Source organism: Neolamprologus multifasciatus, chromosome 19 (assembly GCF_963576455.1).
Source record: "Neolamprologus multifasciatus chromosome 19, fNeoMul1.2, whole genome shotgun sequence".
NCBI lineage: Eukaryota > Metazoa > Chordata > Actinopteri > Cichliformes > Cichlidae > Neolamprologus > Neolamprologus multifasciatus.
This window is the reverse complement of record NC_140457.1, coordinates 20,787,806-20,800,978: the sequence shown is the minus strand read 5'-3', so window position 1 is coordinate 20,800,978 and position 13,173 is coordinate 20,787,806. Positions and strand designations below refer to the sequence as shown.

The window sequence follows — 13,173 nt, the reverse complement described above, 5'->3', positions numbered from 1 at the left end:
TATGACTTTCAGATAACTCAAACCAGGCGTGCTTTTCATGTTCACTAATTGATTTTTAATATCCCGTGATCAGCTTTATGATCTTTATTAGAAGCAATACATTCCATCCAGAAGGAGCTTGCAAAGAAAAGCGTCTGGACTTCTTTAAGTTACTTGAAGACGTTTCACCTCTCATCCGAGAAGCTTCTTCAGTTCTGACCTGAACTGAAGAAGCTTCTCGGATTAACTTAAACGTCTGGACTTAAAGAAGTCCAGACGCTTTTCTTTGCAAGCTCCTTTGACTACGATGACCTGGATGACTGAGAACCTTCACAGACATTCCATCCAGAAGTTGTCACGGTGTTTGAGTGTGAACCAGCTGCAGCGTTTGATGGATGATCCGCTGTTGTCCAAAGTGACAAAACAAGAAAAATAGCGGGGGGCTTTTTGTGCCAAAAGCTTCGCTTCAAATGAATTCAAAACAAATCTTGGATGCCCAACACTCAGAAATACTGAATGTGCTACATACTGATGTTCCCATTAAAGCAGCATTTTATTAAATAACGTCAATCATATTAGCTTTAATAGCAAAGGGAGCCAGTAAGATTGGCAGACCGGTCTCATGTGCGCGCATTCTCAGATGCATCTCATAAAAACAAAACAAATATTTCGGTTGTCATCACGCATCAGTGCTCTGCTGCAGCCTACAGCGAAGAGCATGTGTTATTACATAGTAATAGCACATACCAGCCCACCGGTTACTTCAGCTTCCTTCGTAGTACGTTATAGATATTAAGGAGGAGAACCTTAAGCCTGACCAAAACCAATGCGGCAGCTTGATGACCTTGTTCACACTTTCAAGACAAGCTAAACAGTGACACATGCTCCGAGGCAGCAAATCCAAGGAAGTGTCAAAAGTAAAATCATAAAAGCTACCGCACATGCCAAATAAACTAATTGGTACGATGTGAGGTCTCTCGAGCAAAGTTCACAGGAAAATTACGACTTCTGGATATTTTTCTACATATACTGCAAAGAGTTACGCAATCAGAAGAAAAAAACGTTTTTTCTTTGGAAAACAATTATGTGATGTGAACACAGGCCAGCATTTCTAACAGCAGTTTGTTCAAGCATGCAGTGGTTCACTGGGCTTGATTCTCAGGGTCTTTGTTATATTAAAAGTGCCTGTTGGGCACATTAAGTCACTCGGTCATTAAAGAAAACAGGCCGCATATATAATGGAAACAGCCTGCTTTTGTTATACTTTGAGTTACCAGTTTATTAAACAATCGATTGCAGTTAATTGCAATAGCCCTGCAATAATCGGTGTCCAGTCTTAAAACTTGAGTTATTTGTTTCAAATCTACAATATGCTGCGGGGGTTTTTTTTCAGACTGTGGTTAGTGGTTGACTTCAGTACTCTGAAAGAATGTTATTCGCATCCAAATCCAAGAAACACTTTTCATTATAATAAAACACAGTTTGACAGAAGTCCCATACAAAACTCCAATATATTTTCCACTATGACTTGGGATTCTGTTGGAAGGTTGATTACTGACCGCTCAGTTTGACTCCTGGTAACGCTGTAGAAACTGATTCCTGTTGATTAGAAAATATTCTCCCCCTTGTGTTTGACTTGTTAATGCCCTGTGGCTATGCACTGCACAGGGGCCGTGCTGTGATGATAAAAGAAGGCCAGCCGTGCTGACTCACGCAAAGATGTCTGGTGTTGTTCAGGACAGCGCACTTCTCTTTCCTCTGCGTTTCTCTGTTTTCACTCACACTGAATCTTTTTTTTAAAAATCTGAAGCATAGAAGGAGCTCAAGCTGTGCCACGTGGACCCAGGCTACCTGCCAAGGCCTGTCCGCATGCCTTGCCACGAGCACTCCCTGTGAGAGCTCAGGAGCAAGCTGTTCGGTAGCTATAGAAGAGCGTTTTCACTTTTCCCTGTTTCTTTCTTGTTCTTACCTAGCTATGACCTGCAGTCATGTGTCAATTTCTCAATCAGAGATTCTGCAACACAGCTGTATGGCATACGCAGCCTGTATATAATACCCATTAGGAGCTGACACTCAGGGAAGCAAGGTAATGCAAACAAATGTGCATGTTTTTGCACCACTCGCCACGCACAGAGGCGTATTTTTACCTCTTGAAACCACTCCTCCCTCCTCTGTAAAGTTATGCCACAAATCTGCACCCTAAGAAACAGTGTCAGGGTTTGTATATCACAATCTTAAAAATGTCCCAGATACCAAAATTTGTTTATATCCAAGCTGTCATTTCTCCCCTCCTGAGGTCATGTTTTCCCATCAGTACTTTGGATCCCTGTAGATAACTCTGTGATTGGTGAGCATTCCTAAAGTATTAGAAGATTCACTTGTGGGTCATCTGGATTTTATAGTTGCTTTCTCTTTTAGAATTGAGGGTGGTCCGTAGCAATCACTGCTGCATAGATCATAACCTCCTGGCAGTCCAAAAAGGATGTTAAATGTGAAACGGGTTTAAAGAAAACACACACACACGCCACCTGTGTGTTCACAACAACTCAGCATTATCCAGAGAATAATCAGAGAACAATATCCTGTGTGAAAATTTCACTGCCTCAGGTCACTAAAGAAACATTTGCATTCACAATCCCTTTAAACCATCGAAAATGCTTCACAGTCTGATTCTACTATTAAGAGACACTCAGCCCCACTTTGCTAACAAAAGGTAGTTTAACTCTCTTCCAAATAATGACACAGTTGAGATTGATGTGAACACAGAGCTTAAGAAGCAGGCCACTTTCAATATTTATCAGAAGCATCTGGAGAGGAAACGCGTCCAAGCATCTTTTTGCACTTCTTGTCCATCAATGCTGTCCACTGTCAGGCAAAATATCTGACCTATAGTTCAGCTGCTAACATAACACATTGAGTGGACTTTTTTTTATATATCAATAATAAAAATGAAAGCCTGTGAGAATTGACAAGGCAATACAACCCTGTGAAGTTTATGATATCAATTTAAGTCTATTTTTCCAAAATGTGGAATTATTCCTTAAAAATACGGTTAGCTCTACCCCGCGTATTAAAATGCAAAGGATAGCAGGTTGTGATTTGGATCATAAAGACAGGAGATCAGCAGATATTTAAAGCTTTGCTAATTGTTAACAGATGTCTGTGCGACTAAGTTACCCACCATCGAGTGCCATAATGAGTGGAACAGTCAGATCTGCACCATGACAAGGAAAAACCTCTCCAAACCACTTAACACAACTGCTGGTGTGGAGAACACCAGCGGGAGAGGCGTTTATAAGAAGACAATAAACTGGGTCTCGCTGGAATTATAGGGTGGGGAAGGGTGTGGAGTCTGTGCTTTTTAGCCAAGTTAACCTTGTGAAAAACACCCGGCGTGCCACACAACAATACTGACACCTCAGCTCTGACCAGCTGTCCAGCCAAAACTCGTATTAGATGTTTCATGAACCTATTCGAAAAAAAAGGAAAGAAAGGTTACCAGTGTGATGAATACCAAAGTTCAACTGCTGTTAATGATTAAAAAGAAAACACTGTCACATTGTTTTCTGTTGCGAGTTAGCATATCTTCCATATTTCAGCGGGGACATGACATCGTATTCCAGGGAGGACCGTTTCTTCCTGAGTTCAGAGGATACATTGTCCTTTTTGTTTTCCAACTGTCATCACTATTAACAAGAAACATATTTTTTATTATTATTCTACACAATATTTTTCACCTAATAGTTATGTTTTTGTTTTAAAAGTGTACTACATGATGCTTAAATCTCTGTGAAGATTCAAACTATGTGTCGACAGATAGGCGGAAATGTGCATGTCTTCTTTTTTTGGATTTAAAAAGCAGTGTGAATGTATGTTTATTTTTATTATTGATTTCCACTCTTTTTAGCTATGAAAAGACGCTCCCCATTTTCATTGTTTACATATGAAATTGCTAGGGTAGGGAGCAGGTAGGAAGAGAGCCTGGGGAGGTGAAGGTATGCTCTGGGGAGAAGAGGAATGATATGCATGTGAATGAGGGGTGCACCAGCGAAGATTCAAGCAGTAAAGGTAGTGAAGGTGGATGAGATTAAATATCTGGGATCAACCATTCAAAGCAACAGAGGGTGCAAAAGAGAGGTGAAGAAGAGAGTGCATTCGGGTGGAGTCTCAGGGGTGATTTGTGACAGAAGAATAGCAGCAGGAGCAAAAGGAAAGGTTTCCAACATGGCACTGAGACCTGCTATGGTATATGATTTATAGACACTAACAAAAAGACAGGTGGGAGTGCTGGAGATGGCAGTTAAAGGATTTCACACACATCCTCAGCACCCTGTGGGGTGGGCGAAGAGCTGAAAAAAAAATTAAACATTAAAAAGAATTATTCCGGGTGCCGTTGCCTAGCCTGTAGAGATCTGTGCATCCCTGCATGGATATCCCAGACGATCACTAACTCACCACCAAATCGGCCGTACTAAACGATGTTACAGGCAGCGTAACGTTCTCCATAACTTTTCCAGACTCTTTCACATCTGTCACATGTGGTCAGGGTGAACCTGCTCTCATCTATAAAAATCCCCAACCTGATATTCTACTTCATATTCCAATCAGGCTTTACAGTACTGATCAGCGAGCACAGGCCCCATTAGAAGCAGTACTCAGTACTGGCAGTACTCATCCTTTTCCTCCTTGCACAAAGGATCAGATACCGGTCCTCCTGATGGATTAAAGACCTTCTACAGCCCTGTCCAGCTCTCCTAAAGTAACTGTCTGTAATCTCGTCCATGCTCTTGAGACGGTGCTGGAAGACACAGCAAACCTTCTGCCAATGGCACATACTGATGTGACATTCTGGAGGAGCTAAGCTACCTGTGTAACCTTTGTAGGATCCAGACATCACCTCATGCTACCAGTAGTGACACTGACCCTAGCCAAAAACAAAACTAGTGAAAAAACAATCAGAAAAGATGAGGAAGTAAAAAAATTCAGTGGTCTGTAAAACAATCCCTGTTTTGGGGGGTTTCATTAACACGAAAGCAGCTTAAACTAATTAACAACAATGAGTCTATACTCTGAAAAATGTTTCTCTATCTATTTTTGAGCAGTATATATATTTATTTATAATCTTTACCACAGCTTTAATTATATGAATGAACTGAATAAGATACGTTTGCAAACTGTTAGTCAAAAGGGCGTTTTCTGCCCAGGACTCTGGTCTCCCACTTAACATTTGTTACAGTTAGAATTATGGGCACTCATCAGCAACCACACAGTGTTACTAAGTGACCTCATGCTCTTACATCAAAATATAGCTGACCGGTGCACAACAAAAACACAGCTGGACTTGCACTTCAAATACAGAAGAAGCTTTTGGGGCTTTCAGAGCACATAAACTGTGACACTGATTGAAAACCAAGACTGAAAACCATGACAGCATAAAATGATAATTTTTTATTGCAACCAGACATTCAAAAAAAAAAAAGCCAAATTTGAAAGGATGACATATGTAATTCTGACGTAAAGAACTCATACACACCCATGTCACCGAACACCCAATAGCAGCTACTTCTCATGACAGAATCGTCTCTGCTGGCTTCGAGCTGTGGGTGGTGCAGGCATTACCACACAGTGGTACAGTAGGAGGGTGTATTGTACATTAATTCTGCAACCCAACAGATGTTTTTAATGACAGCGAGGCTATTTCATCTGAAGCCTGAGAAAAGCGGAGCAGAGGGAAGAATGCAAAGGGATGGGTGCTGTCATAAGCCCAAAACTGACAGTGTCCAAGGGAAACAGTGATTAAAGTTGTGTTTTATTTCCTTTCACTCCAGGTCTTCAGTGGTTTGTAGCTACCTGAACTTTTTCCTATCATCATAAATGACCAGAGGCAAAGAAAACACTGCTTTTTCCACTAAAGCCTCACCATGACTCACCATGTAGCAATGCAATGATGAATGCAGTGCATTGAAAAAACAATCTTTCTGTGCTTTATGGACCGATGACATGGACATGTGCTTGGATATCTTAATAGCGTACCATTCAGTCATTACAGTCTAATGACTGACACAGAAAAAGTTCGGTGATATCAAATCTCAAAGCATTGATATTAAAATCTTGTGTGCAAATATTGTACAAGTAGATAATTTGCGATATATGAGGTCGTTTACTCTCGCAGTAGGCTTTATACAGTATGCAGTAAAGATTGCTGGATGTGTTAATATGAAAAGGAAATGCCTAATGAAAGAGGAAAGCAACGTTGGCACTCCTCTACCTCCACCAGGTCTGAAATTACATTCTAATGGGGAGCAACTCTCCTCTGTGGCAGCATCCCAGCTGGTGTCGGGCCTCCCAGACTCCATCAGCCCTCATAGCCTCAACAGAGAGGCTGTGTCGCCAGGGAGAATTTACTATCAAGGTGGCTAGAAATGAAAGAGGGATTATCAATCGCAACTCACTGGGAAAGAACACCACAGAGTTCGGAACACGCAGATTTAAGACTTTGGATTCTTTATTAGGGAGTGCACGATCGAGAGAGAATGACTCCCTCTTCTATGTAAAACGTGACAATCTGACACAGCCAGAAAACAAGAGACAGTGGAAAACATGGAAATCTAGGTCATGACTTAATACGAATGGGGAAAAAACACTTTCGGTGTTGTTGAAACTGATATATCAACGTCGTTTTTGTGTGTGTGTACATTACAGTCGGCTCTGGAATGAGTCGGCAAACAAGCAAGTCCACGCTACACGAATGGTTTCGGTTAGAAGCTCAGGAGCTGCTGCCTAAGAAGAAAGGTAAGTTCAAAACAAAGGCGTATTTCCTTTTATGAGCACCTTAAGGATTTACAGCCACTGGTGCGATTTATTGCTGTGGATGGCTGTTTTTTAATCTGCGCCACAACAGCAAGACGGGAGCGAGCTGAGGTTAGAAACACACTTGATTTTTCACACCTGTGGGCTGCATTTTGAAGTTTAACATGTATCATTTGCTCAACTGGTTATTTGCTATTCATAATCTGAGTGTCATTGTTCAATTCACATTTTACATCAGTTGAAAAGGAAGGCCTGAATTAGCCATTTCATCACTAATGGAGAGCAGATGATGGATGGATGATAGGGGGGTGGGGGGGTTACTTTTCCAGGATCTCTTTTGAGCAGGCGAGATGATTAAAGGGGTGGGAAGGGAGGGAAAGTAGGCTGCACAAAGTGACACATCCAGCTGTCTAGTATTATCACGATTTCATACTATGGGCTAGAAGTCCAGTTCACATCATGTGGGGAGAATCTTGCACAAGAGAGGATCGTCTTATTTTGAATGGTATTACTTATACTTCCAGATTCCCGATTACTGAGTAGTGACAGTAATGAGTAATGATAATATGGTTCAACCTAAGTATCAGTTTAGCCATTTAAAACAGTGGTGCTTGAAGAGGCAGTGTGTCACCTTTGCCAAAGACTTCACCTTTTTTGATGGTATGCATGTGGCACTCTACTCAGCCAGGTTATAGATCAGTTTATCATCCGGACAGATGCTGTGCATAGATGAACCGACATGGAATAATTACTTACTTTAAATGCTACGCTTGGTTAAACTGCCATTTCCACATATGATTGACTACACTTACAGTGTGAGAGTGAAATAATTAGATCGGCGCCATAAACATTCTGGACATCATATCTTACGTACTTCACATGTTGTTCCAGCACCGAGATTCAAGGTTTGCAGTTTTTCCTAGACTAGATCCAGTAGTGATAGCAGAAAATGGCACCCTGGGTTCTCAACATTGACTTAAAAAAAACATCATTTTCCACCGACAGGTTACGCACATGCCATCTGGCTTTGAAAACACAGTGATATAAAGTCCTGAGATAACTCGCTGAGCTCACGTCTAGGATTGGGCCAGGATAGAGGACTGAGGCCTGGAAAATTCTTTTTACAGTATCGGTAAAAATTGAATATTTGATGTTGTAGTGATGTACAGGTCAGAGTCAAAACTTAGAAAATGAACAGCATTTAAGAGGTAAAGGTTAGCAGGTAGCATTTGATTCTAACTGTATAAATACCAGATTTAGCACATACAAGTCCCCCTTACTCACATGGGAAGAACACACTACCAGTCAAAAGTCTGGACACACCTTCTCATTTAATTGTTTTTCTTTATTTTTACTACTCTCTACATTGTAGATACTCACTGAAGACATCAAATATATGAAGCAAGATATAAGGAATTATGTAGAAAAGGGAAAATTGCTAAATACCTCTAAACACGTCTTATATTTTAGATTCCTCAAAGTAGCCACCCTTTGTTGACAGCGCTGCAAACCCATGGCCTTTTGTCAATGAGCTTAATGATGGAGTCACCTGAAATGGTTTTCACTTGTGGAGTTTCTTGCTTTCTTAAAGGGGTTGGGACCATCAGTGTTGTTGTGCAGAAGTCAGCTTGGTACATAGCTGACTTCTGACTTCTGAGTGCTGCGCCCGATGGCCCAGCCTCCACAGTCACCTGACCTAAACCCAGTTGAGAGCATTTGGAAGGAGATGGACTGGAAACTCCTTCAAGACTGTTGGAAACCCATTTCAGGTGACTACATCAAGAGAATACCAAGAGTGTGCAAAGCAGTAATCAAAGCAAAGGGTGGTTATTAAGAAGAATCTAAAATATAAAACATGCTTTGAGTTAGTTCACAGTTCATAGTTTTTGTTTACTACATAATTCCATATGTGTGCATTCATAGCTTTGATCCCTTCATTGAGAATCTACAATGTAAATAGTCATGAAAATAAAGAAAAACCTTTAAATGAGAAGCTGTGTCCAAACTTTTGACTGGTAGTGTTTGTAAGAAAACAGTGTAAGAAAACATTTTGCATTAAAATCTGCCAGCAGCTAATACTGCATGAAAAGCATTATAACATGCTCTTTAAAAGGAAATGTGGAAAATTGGATGGAAACATGAGACAAAGCCTCTGCACTTGCACAATAATATTTCCCACCACTGGTGAACGGGGGTGAGTTCTCCGAGGTCTAGTATAGAGTATAAACCCAATTGCCCTTACAACTCTGCTACACTGGCTTACCTGTGACATGGTTAAGTTGGTGTATGAGCTGTGCACAGAGTGAAATTCTTCCACAGGAAGGAGAAGGCCAATTTTGGAGTCAATGTCAATCAGCTGCTCCAGGTCAGAGGGCTCCGGGGTGTAACCCTGGACTGTGGGGACAGACACGGCCCACGTGGTCTCCTGAAAGAAAGGTCCAATGCGTGTTAGCTGCTTTATTATGTGGCAACCTAAATGAGAGACTGATGAACATTATCTGCCAACTTAGTTATTTAGCAACTTTGTAATATTAAAGTACAAAAAAAAAAAGAAAAAACATGAGAGCGATACAACTTTAGGTCCTGGTATTTTTGTCTGGATGGCTCAATGGCTAAATTCTGACAAATGCATCTTCCTCAGAGTAACTGTCTATCCCAGTGGGGCTCACGTGGGAAACAATGTGTGGATGATGAGCTCATCACAGTGCGGCGGTGAGATAAGATCTTGCAATAAGACTATCATGCCAAAGAGGATCGCAACTCTCCAAAGAACGCAGCTGTAACCTCTGAGCACTGGGTTCAGAGGAAAACTGGCAAAAGAAAACAGCAAACATTGGGGTCTATTAAGTAGGTGGAGCACATCACAAAGCAAAAATGTAAAAGCTGAGACCCTTATTTTTTTTTTATGACACAAATTTGTGCTTCATATGTCGATCTATTCTATTGTTTCAGTCGCTGCAATTATTTCCTTGGATATGGCAGAATATCTCGCTGCCAGACTTCAGACAGGGTCTGTATGTCCTTTTGGTTCACATGCATGCATTTTGTTCCATTGCATGACAGAATGCGAGGTTTTGACGGACATTGCATAAAAACATCAAGCATAGAGTGATTTAATCCTGCTGCTGCTCACCATGGAAGAGAGGAATTTACAGATAAAGAAGAAAAACAAGCTCTTGGACCAGAATTTTACTTTTACCCTAAACTGAGCCGCACTGATATACAGATATAACACTGACAGATATATAACTCACATTAATAACTTGATAGAGGGGTCAGATTTAAAGGTCTGAACCCAGACCAGTAGGCACAGCTCTGTCTGATCATGAAGCCTCTAATTGATATTAAATGAATCTTCATCTGTGGTCACTCAAAATGTTCCTGTGTTGGATGTATGCAAGAATACGGGACATTATTACCCCATGTATTCTTCGTTAATGATTTCCTTATTGACCTGCCACGTGCATAAACGCGCATGTGAAAGTAGTTACCATTTCAGCTGCATTGTGATACTGTAGGTATTTATCAAAGTCAAGGAAAAATTCGTACACACAGCCAGCCGTGGCCAACAAACAGCACTGATGTTTCCAACAAAATAAAAAATACCAGAGTAAAACTCACATCATGACAGATATTTTAACGTGTTCTTTCAAATTTGCGATACAAGATGGAAAGAGCCTAAAAGAGGCACAATGGAGAGCTTTTTGTCTTTTTCCTCTGCCAAGTAAAGGTGGGCAAACTGAACTCTCTGAAGCTTCCAGTATGGACCAGTTTCTGTGTAGGAATGTGAACAGAGACCTGAAAATGGATAAATAAATTCTCAGACTCTCTCCAACGCTCTGTGTCAACTTCATCTCTGTGGGCCAGATCTGAAGACGAGAAATAAAGACCGAGTTAATCTGCGTGTTGATAGAGCTTTGGTGCTTCCTATAGCCAGATATAGTGAAAGGCTCTCACACAAGGCCTTTCCTAAGGGATAAACGCGTTCTGCGATTACTGACTGCTCCTGATTTATCGGGTTACACAAAACTTAGAGCTTGTGAGAACAGGAGTCAGTAACATCCAAATCAATGTGTGAGGCAAACAGTAAGCAGTAGATTTTGGTTGATGTGTCCCAAAAGACTCTACCAAGAACTTGGTGAAGTCCTCAGAACTAAAAACACTTCGCTGCCAGAGTCATGGTGACATAAATAATATGCTTGCTATGTTATTGCTATTCATAATAGCACGTCTTGCAATAACAGGAAGTCTTCTTCTGGCCAATGAAAAGACTCAGAGCATCTGTGCTTCCCCCAGTTTGGTATCTGTCACCAAAATGATTTCAGTACTGTTTTAAAAGTCAAGAGAAGCATCACGAATAGAGCACCAAGAAATTACAAAACCTTGGCAAGCTGTGCCACGGATGCAGAGCTGTCAGTGTTGAACTAAATGGAACCGCATGTTAAAGGTAAATAGGTTATTTTTCTTGCATTCCAGAGGGTTTCATCTCGTCTGACTTCAAACTGGTCGCACAGCTGCCAAAAGGGTTATTAAGGCAAATTAAAAGTGAAAACAAAATCATTTGAAGTTAGAATGGAGTGGGTGGGTTCACAGAGAAATCCAGGTGGCAGGGTCTCAGATAAATCCTCAAAGGAAAACAAAAGGTCCATTCTCTTAGCTTTAAGCTCTATCAGCACAGTGTGTGCAGCTGTAGGGATCCTGGCTTCTGAATTGTGCTGAAACACGGCAGAGGGAGTAGTTTTGAAAACATAATTATAAAACTAATGGATAACATGGAGCATTCCGTGTGAACCACATGTGGCACTTGACATCTGGCTCATAATGTGAAGCGCTTTCAGAAGTCAGAATCTTCTGCCCGTCGGCTGTCTAAGCTGCCAAGCAGTCTTTAAAACATGGATATCTGACCCATATGCTCTTCTGAGAGGCAAAGTGTGGCTGAGTTATTTAACAATTTTAACAACAATAATATATTTCCACCTACAGTTATGTGAAAACGAATGTTTCAAACTCAGTACACCATTACTGCTTTCATAGGAATTAAGGGCTAAGTAACAGCCAGGTGCTGCTAATCAAATTCACTTAATCGATCGTCGCCAAATCTGAGTACCTCTATAAAAAATGAGGTTTTTACTGTTTGCTGGTCGGTAGTATTCATGTGTGTGTTATCATAGTGCCACAATCTTTATAGTGGACATTACAGCAAACCCACCCCACCCCGAAAGCTACATCTCAGACTCTACAGGACTCAGTTAGCATGTGAAACATTAAAGGTTGTGCCAGTACTCTATGAAAAAGCATGAGTTGTTTGCCAGGGTTGCGAGGAAAGCCTCTGTTCGCTAAAAAAAACACGACAGCACGGCTTAGGTTTGCAAAACTGCATCTGAACAGACCCCAGTACTTCTGGAGCAATGTCTGTCCTCAATGCACGGTGCCACAAACCAAAAACAGCATAACAGCGCAAACCTCCTCATACCCACTGTCAAGCATGGTGGTGGAGGAGTGCTGATTTCGGCTTGTTTTGTGGACATGGGCACCTTGGTGTTATTGAGTCAACCACAGAGTCAAATATGAGGCAATCTGTCTGGCAGATTAAACTAGGCCCAAACTGGATCATGCAACAGGACAATGACCCCAAACACAGCAGCAAATCTACAACAGCATGGCTGAAAAAGAAAAAGATTCAAGTTGTTGCAAAGGCCCGGTCAAAGTCAGAACCTCAATCCGACTAAAATGCTGTAAAAGAGCTGAGAATAAACAACTGCATGGAAACTTTAATGAACTGAAGCAACAGTTTAAAGAAAAGTGGAACAAAATTCCTCCATAATGATGGGACAGACTGATAGTGTCACACAGAAAAAAATACTTCAAATTCTTGCTGCTAAAGGCGATTCTCCAAACTCATGGATTATAGTACTGTATGTACAGGGCTGCATACAGTCCTGTGAAAGCTCTTTTTTACAGGACTGTATAATATCACAAAAGAAACTATTTATTTAAAAATGATGGGATTGTATTAAAAGGTCATTATAAGAATTATAAGTTTTATTATATGTAGAAAGCAGAAAGGATCAACGTGTTGGTAGAGGAGGCAGCTGATGAGATCATCCCCTCCGACTGTGCTATTGCACAAGGCCTCTGAGACACAAAGGGTAAGTACAAAGAAACTTGAAAAAGAGAGACTCATTCTACAGCATATGTTGCCTGTTAGGGCTTCTTGTCAGCCTACCTTGCTGTCTGCGCCTCTGGCAGTGTCGTCTTCCTCTTCATCTATTTCTCGGAGGAGCTCAGCCAGACGCCTTTTCTCTGCCTGGGTCAAAAGCACTTCACCTCCTCCAGCATTTACAAGCTATTGCATAACACAACATTTGTGATAGAAACTAAAAA

At 41.1% G+C, this 13,173-nt stretch overlaps 1 protein-coding gene across 5 annotated transcripts in view; it reads right to left on the bottom strand.

The window, feature by feature from the left end:
• The window catches only part of fsip1 (fibrous sheath interacting protein 1), a 38,925-nt gene that overhangs the window by 23,605 nt on the left and 2,147 nt on the right, over positions 1–13,173 (bottom strand). For all 5 annotated transcript variants that reach the window (XM_085143695.1, XM_085143693.1, XM_085143696.1 and 2 more), the window contains exons 7-8: positions 13,016–13,135; positions 9,053–9,214 (exon numbers count right to left, since the gene is read on the bottom strand). In XM_085143695.1, the coding sequence (XP_084999821.1) occupies positions 9,053–9,214; positions 13,016–13,135 (282 nt within the window). The remainder of the gene's footprint in view (positions 1–9,052; positions 9,215–13,015; positions 13,136–13,173) is intronic.